Source organism: Physeter macrocephalus, chromosome 8 (genome assembly GCF_002837175.3).
Source record: "Physeter macrocephalus isolate SW-GA chromosome 8, ASM283717v5, whole genome shotgun sequence".
Taxonomy (NCBI): domain Eukaryota; kingdom Metazoa; phylum Chordata; class Mammalia; order Artiodactyla; family Physeteridae; genus Physeter; species Physeter macrocephalus.
The window spans coordinates 50,488,594-50,500,916 of record NC_041221.1 but is presented as its reverse complement, the minus strand read 5'-3'; the positions used below and the strand labels follow the sequence as shown (position 1 = coordinate 50,500,916).

Below are 12,323 nucleotides of genomic sequence, written 5' to 3'. Positions count from 1 at the left end.
ATAGAAATCTCAGATCTAATTCCTTAGTGAAGGGGTCTTTTAATGGAGGGTGGGAAGAAAATAATTTTGCACAGGGAGGAAGGGTCACAAGGTGGCAATTAACAATTAGCATATAGGGATTCAGTAATCTCCCTAATTAAGGAGAAAGAGGTATATTTTCTCTTTATTTTTGCCCGATTAGCTGGCCTTCCTTAAAGTTTCTGTGCTCTTTTATTCTACCCTAAATCCTAGCAATTCTTTGATTGGCTTGGTCAGTTACTGGGTCAGGTTTTTATATATAATCACTCCATTGTTATTTATTGCATAGCCTTGGTTATTTTAAACATAGTTATTGGTGACCAAAGCCTCTTAGGGGAATTTTTTCCTCTTCATTGGCTTCTGTGTAGGGCTTTGATCCAAACAAAATATGGTTTTCATACAAATAATACTACAATTGCTAATTTAAAAAATTGTTCCCATTTAAGTTCTATGTCTTTTCCAACGTGGAATACTTTAATCAAATAATCAGGAAGTAATGACAAGTCTATTGTGTGCAAGACTTGCTCTAGGTGCTCCCTGATTGGAAAATAGGATGTCTCTGCTCAGAACAGGGTCCAGGGGTTATTATTTTTTGGAGGAAGAAGTATTATCTTTATAATTAACAATTAATTTTTCAACTAATTAAATTTAAAACTTTTTGAAGAGCATGGCAGAGTGATGCTCTGGGCAAAAATCTTTTTTTTTCTACTGAGAAGCCCTTGAACTGAATGTGCTTTAGAACTTTACTTCGATAGAGTTTATCTTTTGGGGAAAGACGGAGTTCTTTTAAAAGTAGAATTGATCACTGAATTCTTTATCAAGCAATCTCATAAGCAGATTCTTAAACAGTCAAAACCATTTCACTTACTCCTAAAACTATCATTATCCAGATAAAAGTCCCCATTAATTCTCTTACTTTAATACTGAGGTCGCCCATAACGACTTTGACTGTTTTTTCAATTGAAGTGATGTGATCCCTCCACTTGGGCTCTGAAAGATAGAGGGAGAAATTGAGAGACCCGCTTCAGAAGGACTACAGTATGTTCTAGAATTGATGAAAACCCATTAGAGTTATGGTACATAGTTGCAAAGTCTCTGGTCCTATTATAATGATTCACTTTGTTATAAAGCAGAAACTAACACACCATTGTAAGGCAATTATACTCGAATAAAGGTGTGAAAAAAACTATTATAATGCTGTGCAAAAATGAATTGTCATATTTTATTGAATCCAAGATATAATTTTATGAGGCATCATTATCTTATATTGTGCCAAGTGAAAAACTCTAGTGGCTGATGATAATTAAAGATGCTATCAATTATAAGATGCATTCTGATACTGTGAAAATATGTGCTTTTGGAATTAATGAAATATGAAAATTTATTAAATTCTCTTTTCTAAATGTACTAATTTTTAGAATATTGTACATTCTTCCCACCCACTCCCTGTTTATCAGGCTACTTAACCAGTCTACTAGCTCTTTTAAATTCGAGATTCAATTCTCAAATATTCTACTCATTTAGTGGGTGTATCCATAAATATCATGAAAGAAGATAGGTAACTAGAAATGCCTGTTTAAAAGTAGTAGATTGTAGACAACTAAGAAAACCAAGCTTCACCTGAATATGATGCTCTATAAATTTCCCAAAGACATGGGATAGAATTAGAGACAATGCACAAGTTTCAGTTTGCTTTTTGGTACAAAATAAACCACTCTGCTGTCATCTTTACTGCTTACCTTCAGCACTGATAGCCGATCTTAACAAAGTCAAGATTCCCATTCGAGTGGCTTCATTATTACTTCTCATTTGTCCATCAAAAAATTCTATCAGGTCTGCAGGGCTGGAATGGGTTTAAGAAATGGTTTAAGAAATAACTGGAGTCATAAGAACTCATTTTCACCTTAGGTAACATACTTGTGAATGGGAAGAGGATCATTCCATGAGGATTGTCAAAGTCACTCTTTGGTTGGTAACCAGATTTTATTATGTCCATACTTCTTTAGTATCACAGAATTAATTAAACAGTTTGGTCACTAAGAGAGCTAAACCCACTTCTGTTCATACCTGTGAATGTAACCTTATTTGGAAATTAGGTTCTGTGTAGATGAAATCAAGTTAAGATGAGGTTGTCTTAAATCAACATGACTGGTGTCTTTATAATAAATGGATAGAAGATACAGACAGAGACCCAGAGGGAAGCCTTGTGAACATGGAGGCAGAGATCAAAGTGATGCTTTACCAGCTGTGCAGCTGGAGACTTGCAAGGGTAAGGAGGAAGCAGGGAAGGGAAGAAAGACCTGGATGGAGTAGAGAGGTTTGGGTTGCAAATATTAGAGATAAAGTGAAGAACTTAATTAGGCTGGGGCATAGAGAAGTGGAAACTACAGAAACAGAGGTGATCAGTTAGGAGAGAACTAGACCATACTAAAAAGGTATGCAATGAAGTAGAGGAAATGACATATTTTGGGAGGGTGTAGGTGTGGGAGGTCTAGGATTGCTCTTGTCTCTTGCCCTGAGGGTCTATATTAGAGTATAGTTTTGTATCCTGACCCTGGGAACTTGGTGCTTCCCCGACAACCTGTGTCGGGTATTCTAACCAGGTGATGGGTGGGATTGTGACGTGAAAGCAAGAACAAAAGGGAGAGAGTGAAGGAGAGAGAGAGAGACAAGGGATAGATACTAAGAAATGACAAGGAAGAAAAAAGATGACTTGGGTTTGATAGAGTTTCAAATAATCTCAAATACCAAGAAAAAAGAATTTCCTAGCCTTAGGGTTGCCAACTCTTACAGGTTTGCCTGGAAATAAACCCATGCATATATAGTCAATTAATTTTCAACAAAGGAGCCAAGAATAAACAATGGAGAAAGAATAGTCTCTTCAATAAATGGTGCTGGGAAAACTGGACAGCCGCATGCCAAAGAATGAAATCGAATTCCTACCTTACACCAAACATGCAAATTAAATCCAAATGGATTTAAGACTTGAACATAAGACCTGAAACTGTAAAACTCCTAGAACAAAACATAGGGAGAAGCTCTTTGACATTGATCTTGGCAATAATTTTTTTTTGAATTTGATACCCAAAGCAGAGGCAACAAAAGCAAAAATAAACAAGTGGGACTACATCAAACCAAAAGGCTTCTTCTCAGACAAGGAAACCACCAACAAAATGAAAAGACAACATATGGAATGGGGAAAAATATTTACCAACCTTATATCCAGTAAGGAGTTAATATCCAAAATATGTCTGAGACTTTTCTGGTTTTAGAACTGAAAGTTCTATTTTCCTGGAAGTCCTTTAGTCCCGGGCAGATCAGGATGATTGGTCACCCTACCAGCTGCACTTTTCTTGGGAGCAGGGAGGATAGGGAAAGGCACAGAATACTGTGAGTTGAAGAAACATCTTGTGTGTATGTGTGAAAGTAACGAATGTGACAGTTCATATGCACTTCATCCTTGTCGTCATTATCACTTGGAGACATTTTAATTAAAATCCCTCTGGATGCTGGGTCCTACCGAGAATGAGGAAACAGTCTGAAGCTTCGATTTCATTTTCCTTTACTGGACGATCTAGAACTCTGCACACCTGAATGAGAAGAAAAAAATCAGGTGGTAGATGTTAAAAAGAGAAAGCTGTTGAAAATGAAACAATCAGATCTGACAACATGGTCTTCTTACCTGGTGGAGTAAATTGATAAAGATGGTCTTCCTCAAGGCCTTTGGAAGGCTAATGTCATAAAGGACTGCCGCGGTCAATATCTGTCTTAGACTCTGGAATAAAAACTCTCGAAGGTTAGCTGGAGGCTGCCTACCGAGCAGCAGCACAGGATGTGGAAAGCAAATCATTACTCATTGCGTTTTGTGAGGAGAAAAAACCCATAACCTTTCTGTGGTTACCAGTTGTCTTTAGTGATTTTGCTCCTCTACCTTGTTTAGTTCCCCAGCAGCTTGAACAGAAATTCCTTTCTGGAGTTTCCACCATCCAGCTATGCCACCGACCTCTTCTCTACCTCATATTTCCCAAGAGGTATTTAAGTTCGGCTGCCCAAACACGTGTTTGAGTTCCTTGACCCCTCTTGAAAATTAACATCCTCCAGGATGATTGCTGGTCAACTATCAGAATCGGTTTCTTTAGGGTGTGGCTCTCACCTGAGTGACATGGAAATCAATCTCTTTGTCTTTATACTGCTTCAGGAGCCAAGGGACCTGGCCCAGGGCGTATTCACAGAGGTCTTCCCAATGGAGTAGCAGGCTCACTGTGGGGCCGTGAGCCTCAATGATGGCCAAAATCTGCAGAGGCAGCGAACAAATACTGCTTCTCACACTTCATTATGCTTTTTGTACATTTCTCAGTATACCAGAGGCTTTAGATACCCCCCAAAAAAACTTTCCTCACTGCTTTCAACCGAGCAAGGTTTCTTCAAAAAATGTTTAGGTTAAGATCATTGTATGAAGGAGAGTCATATTTGTACCTACATCTATATCTATATTGATGCTCATTTCAATATTTGCCCCGCTCTTCTATTTCTTTAACCTCTTTCTAATGGTCACTTTCTTTTACTATATTAACAAACGTAAAATTTCCCTTATATTAAAAAAATTCTTTGATTCCATATCATTTTAGCCCCACTGTTATCCTCATCCAGTTCTGTTTCTCTTTCCTTTCTTGCAGAGCAAAGCTTTTGGAAGGAGTGGTCTACCTTTTTTACCTCCACTCCCCACCTCCCCTTTATTTCTCAATCCACTGTCATCTGGCTTCCACATGACATGAAAAAATGAACCAGTACAAAATATAAATGCAATATATTGATGATAAAAATGTAGAAATCATGGGCTTCCCTGGTAGCACAGTGGTTAAGAATCCGCCTGCCAGTGCAGGGGACTCGGGTTCGATCCCTGGACCGGGAAGATCCCACATGCCGTGGAGCAACTAAGCCCGTGCACCACAACTACTGAGCCTGTGCTCTAGAGCCCGCGAGCCACAACTGCTGAGCCCACTTGCCGCAACTACTGAAGCCCACGTGCCTAGAGCCCGTGCTCCACAACAAGAGAAGCCACCGCAATAAGAAGCCCGCGCACCGCAACAAGAGAAGCCCCCACTCGTCGCAACTAGAGAAAGCGCGTGCGTGGCAGTGAAGACCCAACACAGCCGAAAATAAATAAATAAATAAATTTATTTTAAAAAATGTAGAAAATTAGGAGGAAGCAGAAAACACAGTACCCACAGTACTCATAGATAAGCACTGTCTGGTGTATTTTTAATAAGTTATTTCTTTATTTGACCTATTCTTTCATATCTTTATCTCTGTGTATTTTAATTTCTTAAAAATTGACACCATTCTTTAATCTATAGTTCTATATTCTGCTTTTTCTACCTAATAAATGCTTTTTTTCCTATTAGCTAAATTTTGCTATACAGCAAACCACGTCGAAACTTAGTGGCTAATAACAATAACCATTTATTTCACTCAACACTGTGTGTCAGCTGGAAGGTTCTTCTACCACATTTCCATGCAGTAGACACGTTTCAAGATTTTTCTTTCTTGAGCACCATAGCAATGTCCTCTGTAGATCTGTCTCTGCTTCTTGAAAAATCACTCCTTTCTTAGTTTCTAACATCTCATTCTTCTTGCTTAAGCCCTTCCGAGGTTTCTTTTCTTTTGGTTTTTTAAAGATTTTTTTGATGTGGACCATTTTTAAAGTCTTTATGGAATTTGTTACAATGTTACTTCTGTTTTGTGTTTTGGTTTTTTGGCTGCGAGTCATGTAGGATCTTAGCTCCCCGACCAGGGATCAAACTAGCACCCCCTGCACTGGAAAGTGAAGTCTTAATCACTGGACCACCAGGGAAGTCCCCCAAGGTTTCTTATTTCTTAAAAAAAAAAGTACTGTGTAGCATTCTTTATTATGTGGCCAAGACCACCTTCTGGGTTTCTTTTATTTCTGCCTCTTTATATCCCCTTTCCTCTCCCCACTTCCCCTCTCCCACTGGACTCACTCAAGTATCACGTTATCCCATCTCTAACCTATGCTTCAGTGGGTTTCCCCTCTTCAGGGACTGCATGTCTCCTGTAGTGATGACTTCATGGGTTGCAAGCTCAGTTCCAATGTCATGGCCTTTCCAGTGCTCACCAGGGGTTAAGTGCTTCTCTCCCTGTGTTCCCTTATTACTTTGTGCACCTTCTTGTTACTTGCTTAACTTCCTGTGGGAGGCTAGGAAAGTAGTCAGAAAATTTGCATTGAATTTTGTTTTTCAAGTGGCTTGAAGAAAAGACTTCTACAGAATGTTTTAAAAATTTCATGTTTGCTAATGATGTAACTATCCCAGCATGTTAAAAAATAAATGCTTTAAAAGCTCAAAGTATAGAAAAGAAACTGAACTAGAGAAGGTAGCTAAGTGTTAAATCTTTTATAATATAGCAATAAAGAGATTGAAATAGAATATAATTTAGCCTACTTTAAAAAATCATAGCAATTAAGCAAGAAAAGGATGGGATTATATATGTGAATGCACTTTGTAATCTATTCTTTATAAGTCATTACAGTATTTTGAAGCAGACACGCTCCTTCTTTAGATATCATTTTAATTCATTGTGATATTCACAGATACAGGAAATTTCTCTGGACTGGTATTTTTCCGAATCAGTGACAGCCCAAATATGGGTTATGATATAGCTAAAATTTCATATATTTTGCTCATTTTAGTTATTTATTGTTCTCTGCACACTTTGGCATGTCCGTTCCATGAGAGTGGGATTTGGGTCTGTTTAATCTCTGCTGTATCCCCAGTATGGGAATGATGTCTGGCATGTCATGGGGACTCAATAAGTATTAGTTGAAATAATGAGTAAATAGTGATTTGGAACAGGAAAAACAAAAGATTTTATAAGCCTGATAAGATACAACCCACAGCTTTCCAAGAGAACTAAGATGAATTATCATGTCAAAAAGAGGAGAGGAAGTTCAACCAGCATGCAGAAGAGCTAGCTGGAGGCATGCTGAACCCCACTCACTTGTGTGGGTGAGGTCGTGGCGGCCCACGTGTCCATAATATACCGGAACAGCATGAAGATTTTGTCAGAGAGGCGATTGGCATCCAGTCTGGGGTAGGGGAAGTCTCTCCAGTGGTTGACATACTTGTAAATGGCTCTGCTGAACTTCTCAAGGGCTGCATTTTAAAAACAACCACAGACTGAGAAAAATATCAAGGTAGGGAGGACCATAATATAATTTGAGAAGAGTGTACTGATGATTAGCAAATGTGTAATAGTTTCCATAAAATCTTTTGACTGCAGCAAGTAAATATATAAAAAGTGTTCAAGCCACTTTAGTGAATGGTAAATTAAAACCATAATGAAATACTACAACATACCATCTGGAATTGCTAAAATTTCAGATAGTCAGTGTCAAGTGTTGACAGGACTAAGGGACAGCTGATATTTTTACATTCTGCTGGTGCGAGTGTGAATTGATTACAAACGCTTTGGAAAACTGTTTGGCATTATCAACCAAAGTTGAATATGCTTTGTCTATGACCCAGAAATTCCACTCCAAGGTATATAAATGGGCACTAGATATACATACATATGGGCACTAGATATACATACATATGGGCACTAAAAATCTTGTACAAGAATGTTCCTATTCAATTATTTTTGTAATAGCCTCAAACAAAAAAAATGATCCAAATATTTGCCAACAGGTAGAATGGAAAAATTGTAGTATAGACCTGTAATAGTATACAGAAATGAAAATGGACTACAGGTACACAAAACATGTATGAATCTCACAAATAGGCAAAGCTAATCTACAGTGTTAGAATTCAGGATTGTGGTTACCCTTGGAAAGGATGGAGAGGTGATGACTGGGAGAAAAGATGGGGGCTTCTAGGGAGTTAGTAATGTCCAAATTTTTTCCTGAGTTGTGGTCAAATGGATGAGCTACTTTGTGACAATTCATCAACCTGTATATTTCTGATTTTTATGTTTTTCTCCATGTATGTTTTACTTTAATAAAATTAAAAAATCTTGGGCCTGCAAAAATATTATATATATCACATATATATTTGCATCAAATGCATTAAATAATATTTTTTCCTTCAGCCCCTCATGCTATCCCTTTCATTAGATAGTAAAAAAACTAGTTTACTCTCTCAAGGATACCTCATCTACAAACAACTCTATGGAAAAGATCCCAAGTATCTTAGCTTTAGAGCTGGTCAGTTTTGGTTTATTCCTATTCCCTCCAAACTCCCTCTGATAATCTCATGGTACATTTTATCAAATCCATTTTGCGCGCGCGCGCGCGCGTGTGTGTGTGTGTGTGTGTGTGTGTGTGTGTGTGTGTCTTGCACTGCCCTATAATGGGAAGGGATGGTGCCTGGTTCGTTGATGGTATCTGAAACAACAAGCACAATGTCTGTTTATTTGCTGATTGATTGAACACATATCTATGATGGCTATTAAATTTTATACCTTTTCTTTACTGGCAGTCAGGCAAAGTTGCTTTAAGACTAAAGCACCCTTAGATAAATTTCTAACACACAGATGAGAATTCCCTTATTCATTGTCACGATGATTTCTGATTTTATTTTCTTTTACATTCTTGGTTATTAACATTGGAGGTAGAAATGCACTTAGTGGCACCAACATTTTTTTGCTGGAACACAATGTTAGCTGTGATAGTAAGTAGGGAAAGTAAAAAATATTGAAAAGTGGGCTAATCTAGTACAGTAGTTAGAGTCCTTGAGCCCGACTGTACGTGTCTCTGCCACGTACCAGCTGTGTGATTGAAGGCAAGCTGTTTAACCTTTCTAAGCCTCAATTTCTCATCTGTAAAATGAACAGAAAATGTTAGCCACCTAATGGGGTCGCTATGAGGGTTAAATGAAATAATAATCTTAAAATACCTAAGGCAGTGCCCAGGCACATGGTAAATTCTCAATGTTTATGAGATACAAATATTACCTTTATTGAGGACAGAGAAGAGGAAATGGGTAAAATAGAATAGAAAAGACTTGGTTGATAGGTAAAGGAGATATTCCTAACAGTAAAGGCTTTAAAACATTATAAAATAGTAGTGCTGGGGATGTCAGAGGTGGAAGGGGTCTTAGCAATCACTTCATTTGTTGTTTTTAGAGGTGAAATTGAGGTTGAGAGAAGGGCAGAATCACCTGATGGCTCAGTGACTGATCAGAGAAAAGAGTCCTGGTCTTCAGACTCATCCAAGAAGTCTCTCACTGTGCTGAAAACGCTTTTTCCAGGAACTCAAGGACATGTTTTTCTCTGTAGATTGTTGATTACTGTAGATGTATTTCAGTTTTGGAGTAGAGGGATTTGTGACCGTAGCTTGTTTACCCATTTTCCTTGATTGTATAATTGCTTGTATTTTGATTAGATTGTTTACTTATCACTTTCACAATATTGCATTACAAAGAGATGCCAAAATTTAGCCTATGGCTAAGAGCTCATAAGCTCTCATAATCACTGTTGAAAAGTGTGATCCAGTTGAAGAAGGAGGCTAGTATAAATGGACCTGGTGTAAGACAGTGGGAAGAATATGGACTGGGTGGTCATGTAGGCCTGGATGCCACCTCTCCATCTCACTGACTGTCACCACCCTGAGAAAATCGCTTAACCTCCATGACCCTCAGTTTCTCATCTGTAAAATGGGCTAATAGTACTTTGCAGAACTGCTGTGAGGATTGACAGAGATAACTCCTGAAGAAGGCCTTCCATGTGGTAGGCACTCAGTAAATGGTAGCTACTATTACTAGAAAGGACAAGACTGAAGTAAAGGGAAAAATAAGACATTTGCTCCATTCATAGTCTGGTCTTAACAAAGAGGAAACCACAGGGATACCCACCGATACAGAAAGCTCCCTTCATCCTTTCCTCCTCGGCCAGCCTGAGCATGGTTTGCATGGTGAGCAAGGTCATCATCATGAAGGGAATGCTCTGGGACACTGCAGTGAGGAATCAATAAGCATTTCAAGGCCTTGTAGGGGAGGCAGATGAGGTGCAGCGGGAAGTTGTTCTCTATCCCTCCCCACTGTAATGCCAGGCTATAGTTAGAGAATCAATCTGTAGTTAGAGTACCTTAAAATAAGGTACTGGCTATACGGCCATCTGTACCTGTTGCTTAGTAGCAATTACTTACTTGAATAATTATTTTATTTATGTTCGTCCCTCCCCCCAGAACTTGCCTGTATCCCCAGGGCCTAGCACAGGAGACAGGTGCTCAATAAATATCTGTTAAATAAAGTGGTTTAGAAAAAAACATCGTAGGAAACCCTTACTTCATGTAAGAGTTGAGTGGTTTGCAGAATATGGCTTGTGGAAAATGTGCTTCTGCAAACACAAAGCCAGACGAAAGGGAAAATGAGGGTGGGAGAGAATCCAGACAAATTCAGAGCAGTGTGGACCCGTGACTGGCCGGCAGGCTCATCTATGCTCATAAACAGCAGCCCAAATGCCGCTATCAATATTCTTTAGTATAAAAGAAGGGAGAGATCCTCTCCCTTCTGCTGTTTGCTCCCATTTGGGTTTACACAATTAGAATGATTGTTTCCCAGGGAAAATGTGGACACTATTCCCTCTGTACCGTAGCTCGTTGCCAGTTCAGCCAGGGCAAGCACAACGAATTCATTTGGTAGCTCCAGGATCCTGAAGTTACTTTGTACTTCATACATCACAGAGTTGAAATCATGGGCAGCAAGAGACACCAACACCTCCCCAGCTAGCATTCTGATTTCTCTGAGGATCTGAGGAAGAAAAGGAAAATAACAATAACAACTAGGAAGAGCGGAACGAGTCAGCAGAGGGGAAATATTGATAGTTTACATAATATTTATAAGTTCCTTACCTTTTCAATAGAGGGAGAACAGGCTGTTACAAACTCAGCGTGTAAGACTCTAGGGTAGGTGTCAGTAGCTGGGAAAGCAGAGGTAATTCAAAAGCACCTCAAGGCCACGTTTTAATAGGATTCTTGTAAACTTGGGGCAATACATGTTTTCTTGTTAATTAATCAGGTACCATGAACATAAGATTTACGTTTTATGTTGAAGTGATATGAATTACTGAAGGGAATGGAGAATGAAAAATGGGCTAGGATTTGGGCTAGAAAAACCCAAAGCTAGCTAGAGATTTGGGTTTTAGTATTGTCCTGATCTAATTATCCTTGATGTTGGAGATATTTGGAGGGACTTCTGCTTTTGGTAATAGTGAACGAGGTCAATTTGATCAACTTTCCTGCTCAGGAAAATAAAAAGTGCTGGGCAAGATATTAAAAAATATACTCATAGAAACATCAAAGAGATCACAATATAAGGTGGAATGAATTACTGAATTGAGATCTGGACAAGACTGGAAATCCACAGAGATAAGCCCTGCTTTTGAGGCTGCTTTGTAGCGTTTTGGGACAATAGTCAGAATTCAGGGCCAACCAATGGTGAGATCCTGGTCATCTCACCTCTTATCTTTTGGGCAAAGACCTCGAAGGGCTGCAGTGATATGAAAGGTTAAATAGGCTCTCCACAGACTGTAGTACAACATTGAGTCACAGAAGTTGCCCAGAAAAATCTCAAGCCCTGAAATTAATCATAGATTGTTTGTGCCCTTGGCAGGTAAACAAGTAAAAATTCTTTCTGGAAGGAAATAACATTATTTTAAGACTCAAATTATTTTTACAAATAATTTTTCAGATACAATGTCTAGTAGATATAGACAAGTAGGCACGTGAAGAGATAAGAATTCATACGGGAGCCAAGAAACTTTGGTTCTAGTTATTTGTTAGCTCTACCTTGGTTTCCTCATCTGTGTTGGGGTAAATAATATGTGCTGTAACTGTATCCAGGTTACCATGAAGAACTAATAAAAGTGACCTGTGATCCTGGCAGTGATGTAGAAAGGTTTATGGATGTCTGCATGGGTGCAGCTGGATTAGGTAAAGACCTGTTTCTGGTCCTGACACTGACTCATCATCAAGGATCAAACTTACATTGTCATCTCTCATGTCCTTAGAAGCATAATAAATCAACTTTTGGACAATTGCATCATCCAAGATGTCAGTATTCTGAATAACGGAAGTGAGATGACCATAAATGTCTTCCTGTGAACATACAAGATTACACACAGAAATTTGAGTTGCAAAACTAAAGGAGTCAGATAAAGTCCAAATGAATAACACCGTTAAACTAAGCAACATATCTCTACTACACAATGGATTTTTTTTTTTTTTTTTTTTTTGTGGTATGCGGGCCTCCCTCAGCTGTGGCCTCTACGGTTGCTGAGCACAGGCTCCG

General features: G+C 38.7%; 1 protein-coding gene across 1 annotated transcript in view; it reads right to left on the bottom strand.

Annotated features, from left to right (window-relative positions):
- Positions 1-12,323, bottom strand: part of MROH2B (maestro heat like repeat family member 2B) — a gene marked incomplete at its 5' end in the record, with an annotated part of 47,491 nt that overhangs the window by 33,400 nt on the left and 1,768 nt on the right. Inside the window, 9 exon segments of the mRNA XM_024119295.1 lie at positions 935-1,008; positions 1,758-1,871; positions 3,539-3,608; positions 3,701-3,793; positions 4,172-4,312; positions 7,036-7,190; positions 9,888-9,986; positions 10,625-10,784; positions 12,020-12,130. Coding sequence (XP_023975063.1) covers positions 935-1,008; positions 1,758-1,871; positions 3,539-3,608; positions 3,701-3,793; positions 4,172-4,312; positions 7,036-7,190; positions 9,888-9,986; positions 10,625-10,784; positions 12,020-12,130 — 1,017 coding nt within the window.